This window comes from Schistocerca nitens, chromosome 8, assembly GCF_023898315.1.
Source record: "Schistocerca nitens isolate TAMUIC-IGC-003100 chromosome 8, iqSchNite1.1, whole genome shotgun sequence".
NCBI classification, from domain to species: domain Eukaryota; kingdom Metazoa; phylum Arthropoda; class Insecta; order Orthoptera; family Acrididae; genus Schistocerca; species Schistocerca nitens.
Window position 1 is genome coordinate 260,590,710 of NC_064621.1, and position 16,668 is coordinate 260,607,377.

At 42.2% G+C, this 16,668-nt stretch overlaps 1 protein-coding gene across 1 annotated transcript in view; it reads right to left on the minus strand.

Moving 5' to 3' along the window:
- Window positions 1–2,796: 2,796 nt before the first annotated feature.
- The window catches only part of LOC126199511 (ski oncogene), a 221,401-nt gene continuing 207,529 nt past the window's right edge, over window positions 2,797–16,668 (minus strand). The window contains exons 11-12 of the mRNA XM_049936434.1: window positions 9,006–9,086; window positions 2,797–2,918 (exon numbers count right to left, since the gene is read on the minus strand). Coding sequence (XP_049792391.1) covers window positions 2,797–2,918; window positions 9,006–9,086 — 203 coding nt within the window. The remainder of the gene's footprint in view (window positions 2,919–9,005; window positions 9,087–16,668) is intronic.

The following is a 16,668-nucleotide window of genomic DNA, read 5'->3' on the forward strand; positions in this document are numbered from 1 at the left end:
GTTGCCTTCGTACATAAGAGGAATCACAAAACTACAGAACTGTTGCGTCATAATATCCGTTCTAACATCACCACAACAGATAATCGACCTTTTTTTTTTTTTCAAGGCAATGCTATCAATGACGATACGTCATTCTGCATGTAAAGAAAACACAAACAGTAGAAATGGTTCAAATGGCTCTGAGCACTATGGGACTTAACATCTATGGTCATCAGTCCCCTAGAACTTAGAACTACTTAAACCTAACTAACCTAAGGACATCACACAACACCCAGCCATCACGAGGCAGAGAAAATCCCTGACCACGCCGGGAATCGAACACAAACAGTAGAAACACAAGCAGTTTACAAAATAGCGACTGTGTATTTCTTCAAGGTAGAACCATCAATGACGATGCGTCATTTTGGTTGTAAAGGAAATACTAGCACAATTTTGAACATTACTGTCTTGCAGCAACCGTATATAAGTTTCAACACAAAAACGATGCAGCCAACCGGTTATAAAATTTTTTTAATACATTAACCTAGGTTTCGACAGCTCTAAGGATGTCTTCATCAGAACGAAATTTTTACAACGGTAAAGTTACAGTGCGAGAGGGCAGTAACCAAAACTTCGAGGAGACATACTCAAGTCAAAAATTAAAAATGTTCCAGCCTTTGGTACGTATACCTTGCAATGAACAACATCATTTTCAATTTTTGACTTGAGTATGTCTACTCGAAGCTTTGGCTACTGCCCTCACGCATTGTAACTTTACCGTTGTTAAAATTTCGTTCTAATGAAGACACCTTTGGAGGTGTCGAAACCTAGTTCAATGTATTAAAAAAATTATTTGTAACCGTTTGGCTGTATCATTTCTCCGTTGGAGAGAGACACAGTTTACAGAAACCTGTCTCACTTGTATTATTCACTGAAGATCTCGTAACACTTGAAATATTCATTTCCGACCATTAGGTCACTCATTACAAAATGAGTTTAGAAACCTGTCTGCCGCGCGGGATTAGCCGAGCGGTCTGGGCGCTGCAGTCATGGACTGTGCGGCTGATCCCGGCGGAGGTTCGAGTCCTCCCTCGGGCATGGGTGTGTGTGTTTGTCCTTAGGATAATTTAGGTTAAGTAATATGTAAGCTTAGGGACTGATGACCTTAGCAGTTAAGTCCCATAAGATTTCACACACATTTGAACATTTGAAACCTGTCTGCATAATTTGACACCACAATTTTGTTACATATCATAGAGATGGTTGCAAATCTTACTTACTTGTCGGCAACCACGCTTCTCCACTTACCTGCAGATGTTCTCGAAGCGTCCAGAATGCTGTAAAGACACATTTCAGCTGTAAATCACAGTGGTTGATGAAACAGTTCTATGTAAGCGTTGTAGAATAAAAGAAAACTGTTTAAACGCATAAATAACAACCCATTTAATATCGTACAACATAACGCGAAGCGTTCAACATTACAGTGCGTGCTAATGTATGCGGAAGTCTATTGCTAACTGTACATAGTATTAGACGGTAAGCGACATGCAGCCTTTCATCAAGTTACGCCGCTTGCGTGATCATATACATGTACATTCTTAAATGTGTAAAGGTAACAAGAACATAAATTTCAATTTTCAGGACCAAGACAGTATAACACTGAGGACCAGTGATGTCATTTGGACACAAAATCACTTCTTCAGTTTTCATAGGTATACCGTCCACTCTAGCACGGTATTTGGACTGTGCACCACACAAACTGTGACGACTTTTTGAGACAACTCGTTGTACGACATTGGATGCCTACAGTCAACGTGAAATCTAACACTTTGAGTATCCATGACAGTAACAGGAGACAGAAATTGAGAAGTTGGATGTTTGTGCACTACAATAGCTTCAACGGGATTGTATCTGCTCTACAGTGAAAGTCTATTTTAAACATTAGTCATTAATCAATGGGCTACTACTGTTTCATGTCGTGGTATACGTTTCAGTTTCGAAGCATCAGCACTTTCAGCGGCCAAAAGCAAAATATTGTTAAAAATTTATAAGTAAACATCTCTGTGGTGTTCACTAGGAGCATGTTGTACGTTATGTCCGAAATTACACAAGTATTTCGTTACTGGACCTGGACACAGTTCACCCTCACTTTTCTTTTAAGAGCACTGGTGTGATAGAATATTTCGTCCGTAAAAAGAGTGAGACTCTCCTGTTTTCTGAGTAGTAATGCACAACTACTATCATCAGAGATTGTGAAGTAGACTTTGGGAGAAATATGCTAACGGTGCTTAGTCACACTGCTGCGAGTTTCTCTGTGCATGGGTTTCTGTAGACAAAGTTACTCGAAATCGAAGTCCACTGCATACAATATTCGTACCACGAGTGCTTTATCGGTTCAAATGCAAGAAAGAGGCTGCTTGCCTACTCTTTGGAGAATACACACAGTCTAGGATATAGTTCTGCTCTCCATAATACTTTAAAACTTTTTAAACTATCACAACACTTCTCTAACTTGTGACTATTTATAGGTCACTAGGTCTGTGCCACACGATCGGGAAATGTAGAACACTCGCTCCCACAGTGATCTCGTAGAAAGGCGTACGGATGGAAAGCCGGTGCTACGAATCGTCGATGCTGCGCTGTCGAAGTCTATCGGCGGCCCTCGACTGCGCGCTGTGACGTCTCCCTGGAGACGCACGGAAGTAGTGGAGCGGAGCAGCGCGCCTCTTGCAGCTGACGTCACGCCGGAGGACTGGGAGGAGCGGCGGGTGGGCGCCGGCTGGAAGCGTGTGGCAGGCGGCGAGGCGCGTCCGCGCCCTATGGCGCCAGCTTGGCGTCGGGCGAGTGTGTGGGCAGCACGCCGCCGCTGTACAGCTGGTGGCACGCCGAGCAGTCCAGCGCCATCTTGGACGACAGGTGCTGCAGCGCCGTGTGCGCATCTGTCGACAGCGAAGGCGCCGGTAAAGGTCAGCAGCGGATCCGCAGAACATAATACTAAAGGATTTTGTACAATCGCTGGCAAAAAATGTGAAGCTGCCAGAAGACACGATCGGATGTGAATGTAATTTCGTACACTTGAATCATACAGGGTGTTACAAAAAGGTACGGCCAAACTTTCAGGAAACATTCCTCACACACAAATAAAGAAAAGATGTTATGTGGACATGTGTCCGGAAACGCTTAATTTCCATGTTAGAGCTCATTTTAGTTTCGTCCACCTACGCTCAATGGAGCACGTTATCATGATTTCATACGGGATACTCTACCTGTGCTGCTAGAACATGTGCCTTTACAAGTACGACACAACATGTGGTTCGTGCGCGATGGAGCTCCTGCACATTTCAGTAGAAGTGTTCGTACGCTTCTCAACAACAGATTCGGTGACCGATGGATTGGTAGAGGCGGACCAATTCCATGGCCTCTACGCTCTCCTGACCTCAACCCTCTTGACTTTCATTTATGGGGGCATTACATTTCCTGTAATAAAATGTTTGAAGTCACGCTGGTATGTTCTGTTGCTGTGTGTTTCCATTCCATTATTAATGTGATTTGAAGAGAAGTAATAAAATGGGCTCTAACATGGAAAGTAAGCCTTTCCGGACACATGTCCACATAACATATTTTATTTCTTTGTGTGTGAGGAATTTTTCCTGAAAGTGTGACCGTACCTTTTTGTAACACCCTGTATAAATGATTGGAGTTGCAAAATGTCTGTGACAGATGGAACGGCCACCAGAGTGCATTAGTGTTGTCTCTATTTAGTTACGAGGCCTCATAGGTTTACAGGGCATTAAATGCATGGGATAAGCTGCAGGGGAGACGGGTAATATACATACAATGTGTACAAGAACCAAGACGGAAGACTAGGAACGAAGTGCTCGGATTAAAAAGGCTGTAAGACGGAGATGTAGTCTTTCACCCCTAGTGCTCAATCTGTACATCGAAGAAGCAATGATGGAAATAAGAGAAAGGTTCAGAAACAGAATTAAATTTTAAGGTGAAGGGGTATCAATGGAACGATTCGCTGATGACATTGCTATCCTGAATGAAAGTGAAGAAGAATTACATGATCTGCTGAATGTAATTGACAGTCTAATGAGTAAAAAATATGGACTGAGACTAAATCGAAGAAAGAAAAAGTAATGAGAAGTAGCAGAAATGAGAACAGCGAGAAACTTAACTTCAGGATTGATGGTTACGAATTAGATGAAGTTAAGGAATTCTTCTACGTAGGTAGCAAAATATCCAATGACGGACGGAGTAAGAAGGACATCAAAAGCAGACTAGCACTGGCGAAGAGGCATTCCTGGCCGAGAGAAGTCTACTAATATCAAATATCGGCTTTAAATAGAGGAAGAAATTTCTGAGAATATACGTTTGGAGCACAGAATTGTATGGTAGTGAAACATGGACTGTGGGAAAACCGGAACAGAAGAGATTCGAAGCGTTTTAGATGTGGTGTTACAGACGAATGTTGAAAATTAGGTGGACTGATAAGGTAAGGAATGAGGAGGTTCTGTGCAGAATCGTCAAGAAGGGAGAGGATGACAGGACATCTGTTAAGACATCAAGGACTGACTTCCATGCTGCTAGAGGGAACCGTAGAGGGCAAAAACTGTAGAGGGAGACAGAGACTGGAATACATCCAGCAGATAATTAAAGACGTAGGTTGTTTCTCTGAGATGAAGTGGTTGGCACCGGAGAGAAGTTCGTGGCGGGCAGCATCAAACCAGTCAGAAGACTGATAAAAAAAGGATGCAGTTGAAAGCACAAGATACTAGCAGCAAAAAAAGTCTCAGTAGAGATGGACTCTAAAACGCAAAACGCATAGCTTAAGACCTTAGCGCATTTCTTAATCTAAGATGCTGTGAAACATATATCTTCTGCTGTAAGCTCTCCACTTTCCATATTTTGAGTGGAGGTGTTTTGGACCAAACAAACAACAAAAAGTGTCGATTAAACATGGGCTGTAAACTGCATACTTTAAGAGCTATGAGCACTTGATGAGTAGAAGAGATGTGTTTTACAGTAGTGAAGATGAACACGTTCTCATAGCTATGTCTTTTAGACCCTATGTTTACTGGCCTTTTTTTCCTTGTTTCGGTCTGTACTATCTGTGGTCTCGTCCAGAGATTGCGATGCCACACCAAAAGTCGACAACGTGAATCGATCCAACAGACATAAGCAAGGTAGCTCTGATATCCGCAACTACAATGAGAGGCGCACCAGAAGACACGCCCCTTCTCTCAGCACGGCAGTGCCCTCGCAGTGACGCTCATATAGGACCGAGTATTGAAGAACTCTTCCCCCAGTTCGTGGCCTCGTCTGAACGAGCCAACATCCTAGTGTAGGACCAAGGAGTTCTTAAAGTTTCTGTTGAACTTATCCTTTAGTAAGTGAGCCAACATCATAGTGTAGGACCAAGGAGTTGTTAAAGTTTCTCATGAACTTATCCTTTAGTAACTGTTTACCTTTTACCCCTAGAGAACAGTTTGTTAATTGGTGCATCAAGTGATACTTTGCTAATCAAGGACTGTTGTAAATTATCTAATACTCCTGCGTCAAAGAAGTGTGTCAAAGTTAAGTTAATCTTTTATTCACTTATGTAATAAAGTGAACTAACGTTTCACATATTCTAGTTTGACGAGCATTCTCCCAGAGCAATCAAAGAATACAAGCTACAGCGAGACACTGCTAACAATATCACCTCTTAAAATATGGAAGCAGAGAGGCAGCGGTAGCAAAGATTTGTTTCGCGGTATCGAAGATAAAAAAAGTGGTCATAGCTCTTAAGATATCAATTTTAGAGCCCTTGTTTACTGATACTTTTTTTGCTTCTAATATCGGATGCTTGTATGAGGTTTGTCCACAAAGTACGTTCCGTTTGGTTACATAAAACAACGTGTATACATACAGAAAAAAACATCTATTGTACAAAAATCTAAAACTACTGAACTACTTTTCTACATAGCTTCCGAAATTTTGTAGGCACTTGTCACAGCACGGCACAAATTTTTGTATGCCTTCTTCATAGAAAATTGCCGCCTGTGTATTCAGCCATGTGGTAACATGTTCTGTCAGCACCAAGGACAGATTTTAGGTGTAAGAAGAGACGAGTGTCGCTAGGAGCGAGGTCCGGGCAGTAAGGATAATCAAATGCGTCGCAGTGAAATTCCCGTAAGAGTTGTTTGGTCACATTCGCCGTGAGAAATCAGGCATTATCTCTGGAAAAAAAAATTGTGACTAATCTTCGGCCCTTGTTCTGTATTGCGCAGCGCAATTTCTTAATGGTCTCGCATCAACCATGTGCATTGATTGTTAGGCCTTGTGGTAAGAAATCAATGAGCAAAATGCCTTTCCCGTCCCAAAAACCGGTACACATGACTTTTCGAGGTGTCAAGATTAGCTTGGGCTTAGCCTTTGTTGGGGATGAAGTGTGCCTCCATTCCATTGATTGCCGTTTTGTTTCAGGGGTGTTATACGACACCCAAGTATCTTCCCCCGTGACTACCCGAGAAATAAAACAATCGCCTTCTTCATTGTAGCGTGTCAAAAACGGAAGTGCACTGCCCATCCCTTGTTTTTTGTGTTGTTCAGTAAGAATTTTGGGTACCCAATGTGAGCAAAGTTTTCGAAATTTCAGTTTTTCAGTAACAATTTCATGAATTAGTGATCGTCAGATTTTCGGAACTTCCATAGCAAGGGCACTAAGTGTAAACTTACAGTTGTGGTTAATCTTCAATTATGTGAACCAGTTCATCAGTAACCACAGACGGGCATCCACTTCATTCTTCATTATGCACTTGATTACGTCCTTCATTGAACAGCCTGTCTCATCTTCTAACCTCGCAGATTTGTCGATGAATTTCCTTTGATTTAATTTTCTTTGCATTTAGAAAACGAATCACAGATGTAATTTCACAGGCGGCGGCATTTTCAATTACGGCTAACATTATAAAGAAGCACTACAAAGCACACGTCGGCAGCAGCGGCCTGAAAATGGGACGTCATCGTGGGACTCCATTTGGCTGGATAGTTGAATCGTGCAATGTCCAGAGGTGTGGGGCTTCAAATATGACAGTATCCCGATGTTGGACTGCATGGGAACGTGAGGGCAGACACACTCGTCATCGAGAGTTCAGTCGACTACGTCTGTCCACCGTAGGAGAGAATAGCCGCGCTCTGCACCAAGCACATCGTAATCCCTTCACATCAGAAACTGCCATCCGAGAACAAGTAATGGATTCTGTGCCACCCCGCAACATTCGTCGGAGACTGACAGCACTCCAACTAGGAATTTTCCGTCCTATGCATTGTTGCCACAACACAAACAACTGCATTTGGAGTGGAGCGCTAGCAGGGAAGCGTGGATTGCTCATGAGCGGCGTCTCATTGCGTTCAACGATCATTCATACACCAGATGTGGCGCCTCATGCGACAGTATTGTCGTGTCACTTTTCGAGTGGCATACGCTCCTCCACAGGTGGCACGTGTGTCTACAAACAGTGTCTATGAGGTACTCGGATGTCGACTATGTCCCAGAGCCAGTTTTGAAGATATCAAGGAACAGTTACAATAATTAAAATCACTCCGCTCCATGACTACTACAGTGGCGCCGATACAGCTGTCGTAATAGGTCCACTACCAGCAAGCAGGTTTTAGACAAGGAAGAAGCTGCTGCGACCAGGTGCTGGCACTTACCACACACATTGAACGAGGCTTTCAGGAAAAGAAAAAAACAGGGATAGACTTCATAGACCTGACATCAGCGCACGACACTGTATGGCTAAATGGTCTCATGTTAAAACTGGCAAAGAGAGTCAAATGCAAAACAACGTTGAAGCTCATGAACAACATGCTGAGCGATAGGAAGTTCAGGGTCAAATTAAATGGTGAAACCAGCAAGTGCCATACCCTAAAAAATTGTGATTTATACTTTATACTTTATGGTAAAAGTAAGCAACTTTTGAAACTTCCTGGTACATTAAAACTGTGTGCCGGACTGAGACTCGAAATCGGGGCCTTCGCCTTTCACCGGCAAGTGCTCTACTAACTGAGCTACCCAAGCACCGTTCTCAAATGGTGAAGCATGCTCCTGTGAGTTTTTGGAGCCGAGGTGGGGTTGAGAGAAGGAAAGGGACGGGGTATGTGAGGGACAGCCACAGAATGATTGCAATTTGTCATCAGCAAAACGATGGTAGTTTTCAACATCTTTGAAAAAGTTAGTGTCGTCCCTGTAATACATGTTGTTCTTCATTTATCACGGCTGCCCTAATTGCTTTATTGTTAATGATTCTTACGTATATGTTATACGTGGAATTCAGTTCACTGATCCCTCTTTTTCTTTCTAAATACTGAAGAGACGTTTGCTACCTGCCTCGCTTTCCAAAACATGTCTAACAGGTGAAGAAAATGCTGTACGTTTTCTCATTATATTGCTATTTTCTGTTATTTCCCCATTTTATAGAAACAAGTGTGCTTACATTCTTTCCCTTTTTACCTTTTCCCGCTCCTATACAGAGACCCATTTCGGGCCGGATACCCTTCTCACGTCACCATTGCCTCCCACCTCTATGCGAAGGAATATGTGTGGCCCATCTGTCTGTGCCTAGTGTAGACGTCACGTTCAAGAGTGACAACGTTTTAAGTCTCTATGTAGTGCGTAAGTGAGAGTGGACTTGGGTAACAGCCCAGTATTTACATAAGAGGATGTGGGAAACCGCCTAAAAACCACATCCACCAGTAGTCGGCTCAAAAGCCCTCCTTGTTAATCCGTAAGGTGGATTCAATCCGGGCCAGGTTCGTTTCCCCGTGTCCCGCAAGCGTTTGCTTTAGCGCTCTCGGCTATCCGGACGGGGTAACGGCTGTGCTTTCCGTAAAGTGAAATATTTTATCGTAAAAAAATGTGGCTGCTTCTAGAAGAGAGGAGAATATATTTTTTTTTCCGTGCTGGAACCTACGGTATCTTGAAATCACTACTGTTCCCCTAATCTGGCGGGAGCCCTGTGGGAAACGCTTGCTCGTACCTTTGATCCTGTCCGGTGCGTGGAGAGCATCTGGCAGACCAAAGTAGGTGCAGGGCTCCGTCGGCACTGGAGCTGCCAGTTCTGCCAACAGAACAGAAACGGCTATGTTTATTTGAGGACAAGACTATCTGGCATACGAAGCACAATTTCTAGGAATACACCACTGGAAACGCTTTTGTACAAGGAGAAAATGTCGGTTCAAGATGTGCTGCACAATCCAAGCAGAAGCTTTATGTAACCAGGAGACAATGTGGCATTTGGATTTTCGTAATTTTTTACATTTATGGTACGTGAAGTTCGCTACACAAATATCGAACTGCTTTGGCGGTTGCAAATCTCAAATACTCTCGACAAAACCGACTTTAAAGTTTTCCCGGGCGTCTTAAATGTGTTAATGCGAGTACAAAGCTTCGATGTGTATGTGGCTCTTTGGCACAACGGTTAGTAGAATGGGTCTCCTGGGTTCAATAGCTGACCAACGCTACTTTTAAATAAAGGTGCATTTTCTTCAAACCTTTCTCTGAGGCGTAAAGATGAAAAATTTTGAACATGGCTGCTATTCAGCAACTGTGCATTCAAGAGCTTCAATGTATTGGAAATAACAACCAACCAGCTGCAAAATCCAGGTTTGTTAGATCTTGACCACGGTTTCGACAATTTTAAAACTGTCTTCTTCAGAAGGTACTGTACGTAGAATCACATATTATCTACATACAATTTGGGAATGATTGCCTCTGTGTAGTAAATGAGCGTATCATCCTTTTAATCACGATTTAAAAGACATCAAAAGTGGTTCAAATGGCTCTGAGCACTATGGGACGCGTATCATCCTTTTAATCACGATTTAAAAGACATCAAAAGTGGTTCAAATGGCTCTGAGCACTATGGGACTTAAATTCTAAGGTCATCAGTCCCCTAGAACTTATAACTACTTAAACCTAACTAACCTAAGGACATCACACACATCCATGCCCGAAGCAGGATTCGAACCTGCGACCGTAGCGGTCGCGCGGTTCCAGACTGTAGCGCCTAGAACCGCTCAGCCACCCCGGCCGGCAAAAGACATGATTTAAGAGTAGTAATACGGGTGCCGCGACACGTCTTCGACCTGGAATCTCACTGACTAGAGTAAAATTGTCTTCAGTGACGAGTGCCGCTTCGAACTAAGCCCCGATGACCAGCGAAAACGTTTGCGGAAACGCTCTGGACTGTGGTGGAGTACCAACCTGACTGTCGCCCAACATACGGCCCGGGAACCAGGAGTGATGGTCTGTGGTGCCATTTCTTTTCATAGCAGGTCCCATTCGGCTGTCGTCCGCGGTATCCTTACAGCACAGTGGTGCGTCGATGATATTCTAAGCCCCGTTTTGTTGTCCTGGATGGTAAGCCATCCTGGGCTTACATTTCAGCAAGACAATGCCGGTCGCACAAAGCTAGAGTTTCTACTGGTTGTCTTCGTGTTAGTCCACCCTACCTTGGCCAGTAAGATGGCCGGATCTCTCTCCGTTTGGACCATTATGGGCAGGGTCCTCCAACGAGCCTGGCAGTTTGACAATGTAACGCGCCAGTTGGACGGAATTAGGCACGATATCCCTCAGAAAGACATCCATCAACTGTGTCAGAGCCAAGCCGAATAAGTGCTTGTACAAGGGCCAGATGTGGACTAACGCGTTGTTGACTTGCAGAATTTGTGAAGCTCTTTCTATCTGAATAAATCATCCAATTTTTCTGAAGTTGTTATCACTTGTATGTCTGAAAATGTACATCTCATCTACCGATTTCAGTCCCATTCGGATATTTCCTTCGTGGTGAGTCTTTCTTTTTGTCTTACAGTGTATTTAATGAATTTTATTGTCATATGCAAGAGGTATCCGAACTGGACGAAAAAAAAAAAAAAAAGATGTAATCAGCGAAGCAACGTTCGAACCATCAGTGCAGTGGTTACCCATCTCAAGTGCTACCATTTTTTCATATTTACGTGTGCTTCATAGATATGCTCGTAGAGCATGCACCTTTGTTAAAAAAGTTGCATCAGGTGAAAATCAAAACCAGGCAACCCACGTGGGAGGGCGACCATTCCACCACAGTGCCAAACGGGCCGTTAAAAATTCGTTCTTACTTTAGGCCACTAGAGGCTCTCGAGGATACTTAGAAGTTGATCTTCTCTAGAATTTTTTAGAGTTGTATCGAAATGTTTTGTTAGAGTGATATTTGAGTTCTGCACTTCACGTACTACAAGTATAAAAATGAAAAAGAAGTTAGATTGCCGCGTGGTATCCTTGTAAGTAATACAGCGCTGCTACAAGTATGCTGTGAAATCCTGAAACTGTGGTCGTTATCAGCTTTACATAGTCATTAAAGCCGAGGGCAGGTTTTGGAACCCCAGTCAGCGAAGATGTCAGAAGAAAAATTCCTTTTGCAGTACAGAAATGAAATAAGAGGTTTCCCTGAGTTGTCGATATCAAAACTCTCGTGGCGGTTGAGCAGGCTTTCTGGCAGTTGTGTTTCCACAGGTGCCTTAATCACTGAATTCCAACACCCAACACAAAATGAGTGGGTACACATTTATGAGAAATTTTTGTATAATTTATAGCACCAAAATCTTCTTCGATATTATGGATACTAATACCTTTTTAAGCACATACGTAGGTATTTTTTGAAATTAAAAAGCCCCAAGAGGCTGAGTCTCGTCAGTAATTTAATTTTTACGTAATCGATGGAATGATCAAAGAAAGTAGGTGACAACGTTGAATCACCGTATATTTGTTGGGCTGTAGAACGCAAAGCGTGTCGTTGTCGTTCGTTGCAACGTTCTTGTATAATGAGTCGCGTTTGTTCTTTTATGTCATTGACAAACAATTTGATAAGTACGCGCCTTTCGTAAGAACAGATCAACTTCTGCAGATCCGGATGAGCAGCTTTCTTGGTCCGTGGGCGGAAGATCATACTGACTTCATGTTCCTTCATTGTTCTGGCAAACTTTGAAGAAACATTTCATTATTTATTTGTTTCTTTTACAATCTGACTGAGTAAAAGTGCTTTCTTCTTGGCGACTGGTTAAGGCTTTTGTCTATCTCTGTGATCTGCTGAGCGAAAAATCTAATAGTAATAAAAACCAGATAATTGGAATAGCAAACGTACTTAAGTATACACAAAGATCATCAATAGGTTTTGATGAGTGAGTTTTTATTACAGTATGTGATATAAAAGACCATATCTTTTGATTATAATGACTTGGAATCTTAAATTTATAACCGCCAAGGCACCGTAGACCTTAGCGTTTCTCACGAATTTCTGCTCGAAAGAAGAAAAGAAGAGCGGGCTTAAGCAGATAGACACAAATATGGATAACAAAGTTCCGTTTTTACAGACTGATTCACGGACCCTGTAAATGGTAAAAGGTGACTCTTACTACTCTTATTTGATTGTGTTTGGAGATCCTCCTCTCGTTGTTGGTTCCAGTTGTAGCCACATTTAGTTAACTGCCAAGGAAACTGCAGCCAGTAGGAGATGGAAACGGTGCCTTGCGGCTGATAGCTTCTACGCAGGGTAAGACTCTGAGGAAATTTCAGCTGTAGAGCAGAGGGGGAAGATGAGTCCTTACAATTTCCGAGGATTCTTCCCCCGACTGTGTGCGAGCATTCCCTGCAGCTTTCACTTTCCTTATTTACTGCTAACGCCACAGTATGCTACGTGAATCAAACGGCATTCGCCTGGAGAAAGAAGAAAGGAAGGAAGGTTAGTGTGTAATGTCCCGTTGCTGAAGAAGTCTTTAGACACGGAACACTCTCTCGGTCTGGGGACGGATGGGGAAGGAAATTGGCCTGTCCTTGTCAAAGGAAACATCCAGGCATTTGGCTTGACCAATTTAGTCCAGTTTCACACTATGTCATCTAGCTTGATCACTATAGACATCGGTATGCTCCATGCGAAGAACGAATTAAACTCATTATCAGTTTTGTGTTAACAAGCGAAGTTATCAGGAAGACTGGGCTGAATTTTTTGTGTTGTACTTCAGAGTACAAGGAACGTCTACTTACAATCTCAACAAATCTCAGCGAAAAACTGTTATTATACGATTCCAGTTTGTGTTTCATCCTGCACTTTATTAAAAACAGCACTAATAAATGGAGAATCTGGTCCTCCAGACAGCTAGACTACGAACCAAGGAAAAAGACACCAATTGGGTACCAACAGGACTAAGAAGGACTGAAAGCAGTTCCAAGAAACGGTATGCAGCAAGTGCTTCACTTTACAAAGAAGGAGCTACTCTATAATATAAGGGTAAGTCGATATCAGTATTGCTGTAATCGACGGGAGATTGGCTGTACGCCTTACTGCGCTAGTGGGCCACTACATGGCAGCGTTCTCTTCACATATGTTAGACGTCGGTTTCGGCGTTCACACAATAGTTCACTTTTGCGTTTTTGTATAGTGAACACGGTTGCACCGCTATGTTTGCACCGTCGTACAACAGTCTTACGTAATTCGTTTTTCGAGTTTCACTACGGTTTGGTGGCTGAAGGGTTCAAAAGCGGCCGAACGAGATTGACGGACTAAAAGAGAAGATGATATCCAACGACATCACATCCACTACTGATTCCAATGTTGAGAAAGTCCTTGCTATGACTCCCAGTAACCGACGCGTGACTATTGATGAAGTGGCACACTATAACACATTAGTCAAGGCTTTCCATATGAAATCATGCACGAAAGGAACAACACACAGAAGTTAACCAAGCAAGGTAGCGCAATGCTAACACATTGGATCCTCATTCAGAAGGACGTCGATTCAAATCGTCGCACGGCATCCAGAATTGGGTTTTCTGCGTTTTCCTCTAAATTACCGGATGGATCTAGAAAATGCAGTTAAGGCCGTGTACTCGACGAAGGGAAACTCCTGATCTATACCTTCCCAGGGTAGAGAGGGACAACATAATGTGACGGGTAAAGTAGACAGGGACTGAAGGATGACTGCGATAAGGCATCATCCCAGCGTTTTCTGGCCAGGACAACGTCTTATCCTGGAAACCAGAAACAATTTTCGAAGGCAGAAGAATCAACTGATGGTCAACAACATTGAGTATGGAAGGCAATGGAAAATCATCACATTAAAAATCCATGGATGCCCCAAACATAAACTGTAAACTATGCCAGTATTTTCGGAAAAATTTTCCAGAGATAAACCAGTTCCCCACGCCGATTTCTAGGTGCGGAATGTAAAACATATAGACAAGGCGAAGAAAAACAGTCACTTGGAATGTCAGAACACTGCTGCAGTGCAACAAACTAGAAAACCAAATCTTAAATGGATATTATTGGCATTTCAGAGATGATACGGCTTCAATCAGGAGACTTCTGCTCTGGTCTGGTCTGGAGTAGTCATTCACACCGAAACTGATGAAGACAGAACCGGTAATGAGAGTAATTGGAGTGTTTTCAAGAAAAAACAGCGGCTCATGTTTCAGAGGATGTGAAATATCTATCATCTAAGATAATACTGGTCAAACTTCAAACTAAACTGAAGAGCACTGTGGTAGTACAAGTGAACTTATCAACGTCCAAAGAAGTAGGTGAAGAAATATACAAAAAAAAAAAAGTAATGTGAAAAGATATGCTAAAGGAGATGAAAACGCGATAGCCTTGGAGGACTGGAATGCGATTGTGGGCGAAGAACCGGAAGGATGTATTCCATGTTGCTATGGACTACGGAAGAAGAAATGAAAGAAGAGCCTGACGAACTGAGCTCTGCTCGAGGTACATACTAGTTGTTGAAACACACTATTCGAACATCACAAGCGGAGGAGATACACCTGGAAGGTCTCAGGAGCCTTAATGAGACAATAGATCGACTACATTTTAATGAAATGATATTTTAGAAACCAAATTAAACGCTGCAGGAGCTATCCATCTGCTGAGGCGAACAGTTATCACTGTAGGATCCTGATGAAAAGTTCACTGAGATTCAAATGCAACTGAAAAAGACTGTAAAACAGAAAATAGAAATAGAAATCTTGAAAACTGAGAGACTAACTTAAAAAAACTCTAAATAATTGTATCAAAAGACGAATGGGATAAATTACACCTGGTCTATGCAAAGCAGCAGAAGAAAAAAATTAGGGTATCTAAATCTAAAAGTACAAGGATGTTATTCATCTTACTGACAACAGAAGACTACCCAAAAATGCTGTTGTAGAACAAGGAATAGGTGTATACAGTAGACTGAGAAACTCGAGAACCAGGGAAAGCAAAAGAAGGTCTTCCCCAAGAAATGTCCCAGAATGTGGAAGAAAATGTGCGTACTGGAAGACTGAGTAGCATGCAGAACAGCAAACAATTTTTTAACAAACACGATACAATAATCTCGCGTGCAGTAGATGTCAATTTGGAAAATGATGTTTCGAGAAGCCATGTTGAAGAGATTGGAAGAACACATTGAGGAACTATATGACGGGGCAACGTTATCGGAGGATGTAATAGGAAAGTAGGAGGAAGCTGACAAAGATGACAAAGAAGATGAAATTCTGAAAGAAGACTGTGAGAAAAGATTTAAATGTCTATGGTATAGAAAAGCAAAAGATATGACGACATACTTGCAGAACTAATCTAGAATGCTGACAACAGCATGAAATGAATGTGCTGCAGACATTCATATCGATACCTACTGATTTCCAGAAAATGTATCATGGTTACCATATCAATGAAGGCGACATCTAAGAAATGTGAACAGTACCGAACCTTAAGCCTAGTATAAGATGCTTCGAAAATTCTCATAACGATAATTCTGAGGAAAGTTGAAAAGAAGGTGGAGGGTATACTGAGTGAAGATAACTTTGGTTCAGGAGGGGATTAGGAACAAGAGAGATGATTCTGGTACTTAGGCTTCTTATCAGTCAATTACAGAAAAATAAATCAACTTATGCTGTCTTTGTAGACGTGGAAAAGCCATTTGACAGTATTACCTGGCAAGAAATCTTCAAAGTACTGAAGAAAGCAGATGTAAAATACGAAGACATTCGGGTAATACTCACCTTCTATAAGAATGAAGTGGCTGTGATTAGGAATTTCCGTAAGAAACAAGAAGCAAAGAAGCAAGGTGTGAAGAATGAGATGCTCTCTCTCTCTCCTCTTATACTAAGTGCATGCACCCAGAGAGCTATAAACCAAGTTCGCCAAAGAGCTGAGGTATGGATCAAAATTAAGGAACATAAGACAGACGTGCTACGATATGTAGATGATATTGACGTCACGGGGACGAAAGAAGATCTAGTGAAGATCCTTAGTCCAAAGGAAAGAAAATCTGGTGAAGATCCTTAGTCCAAAGGAAAGAATTTCCCGTTCTTGGTATGGTATGAAAAAAAAGGTAAAGACTAAAGTGATGGTACGCAATAATCTAGAAGAATGGGAATTTCTAGAAATGAGAATTGGAAGAGAGGAGTTAGAACTTATAGAAAAATTTATATATTTGGGGAGAAGGATCATAAAGGATTCTAGGAGCCGAAAAGAAATTGTGAACAGAATACAGCAGTTTAAAACTGCATTTAATCTGAGAAAGAAGTTACAAAGAACAGCAAGAACATTAGTGTGGAAATAAGGAAACGACTCACGAAAGTATTTGTTTGGAGTATGGTCCTATGAGTATGTAAAACTTGGACGATAGGAA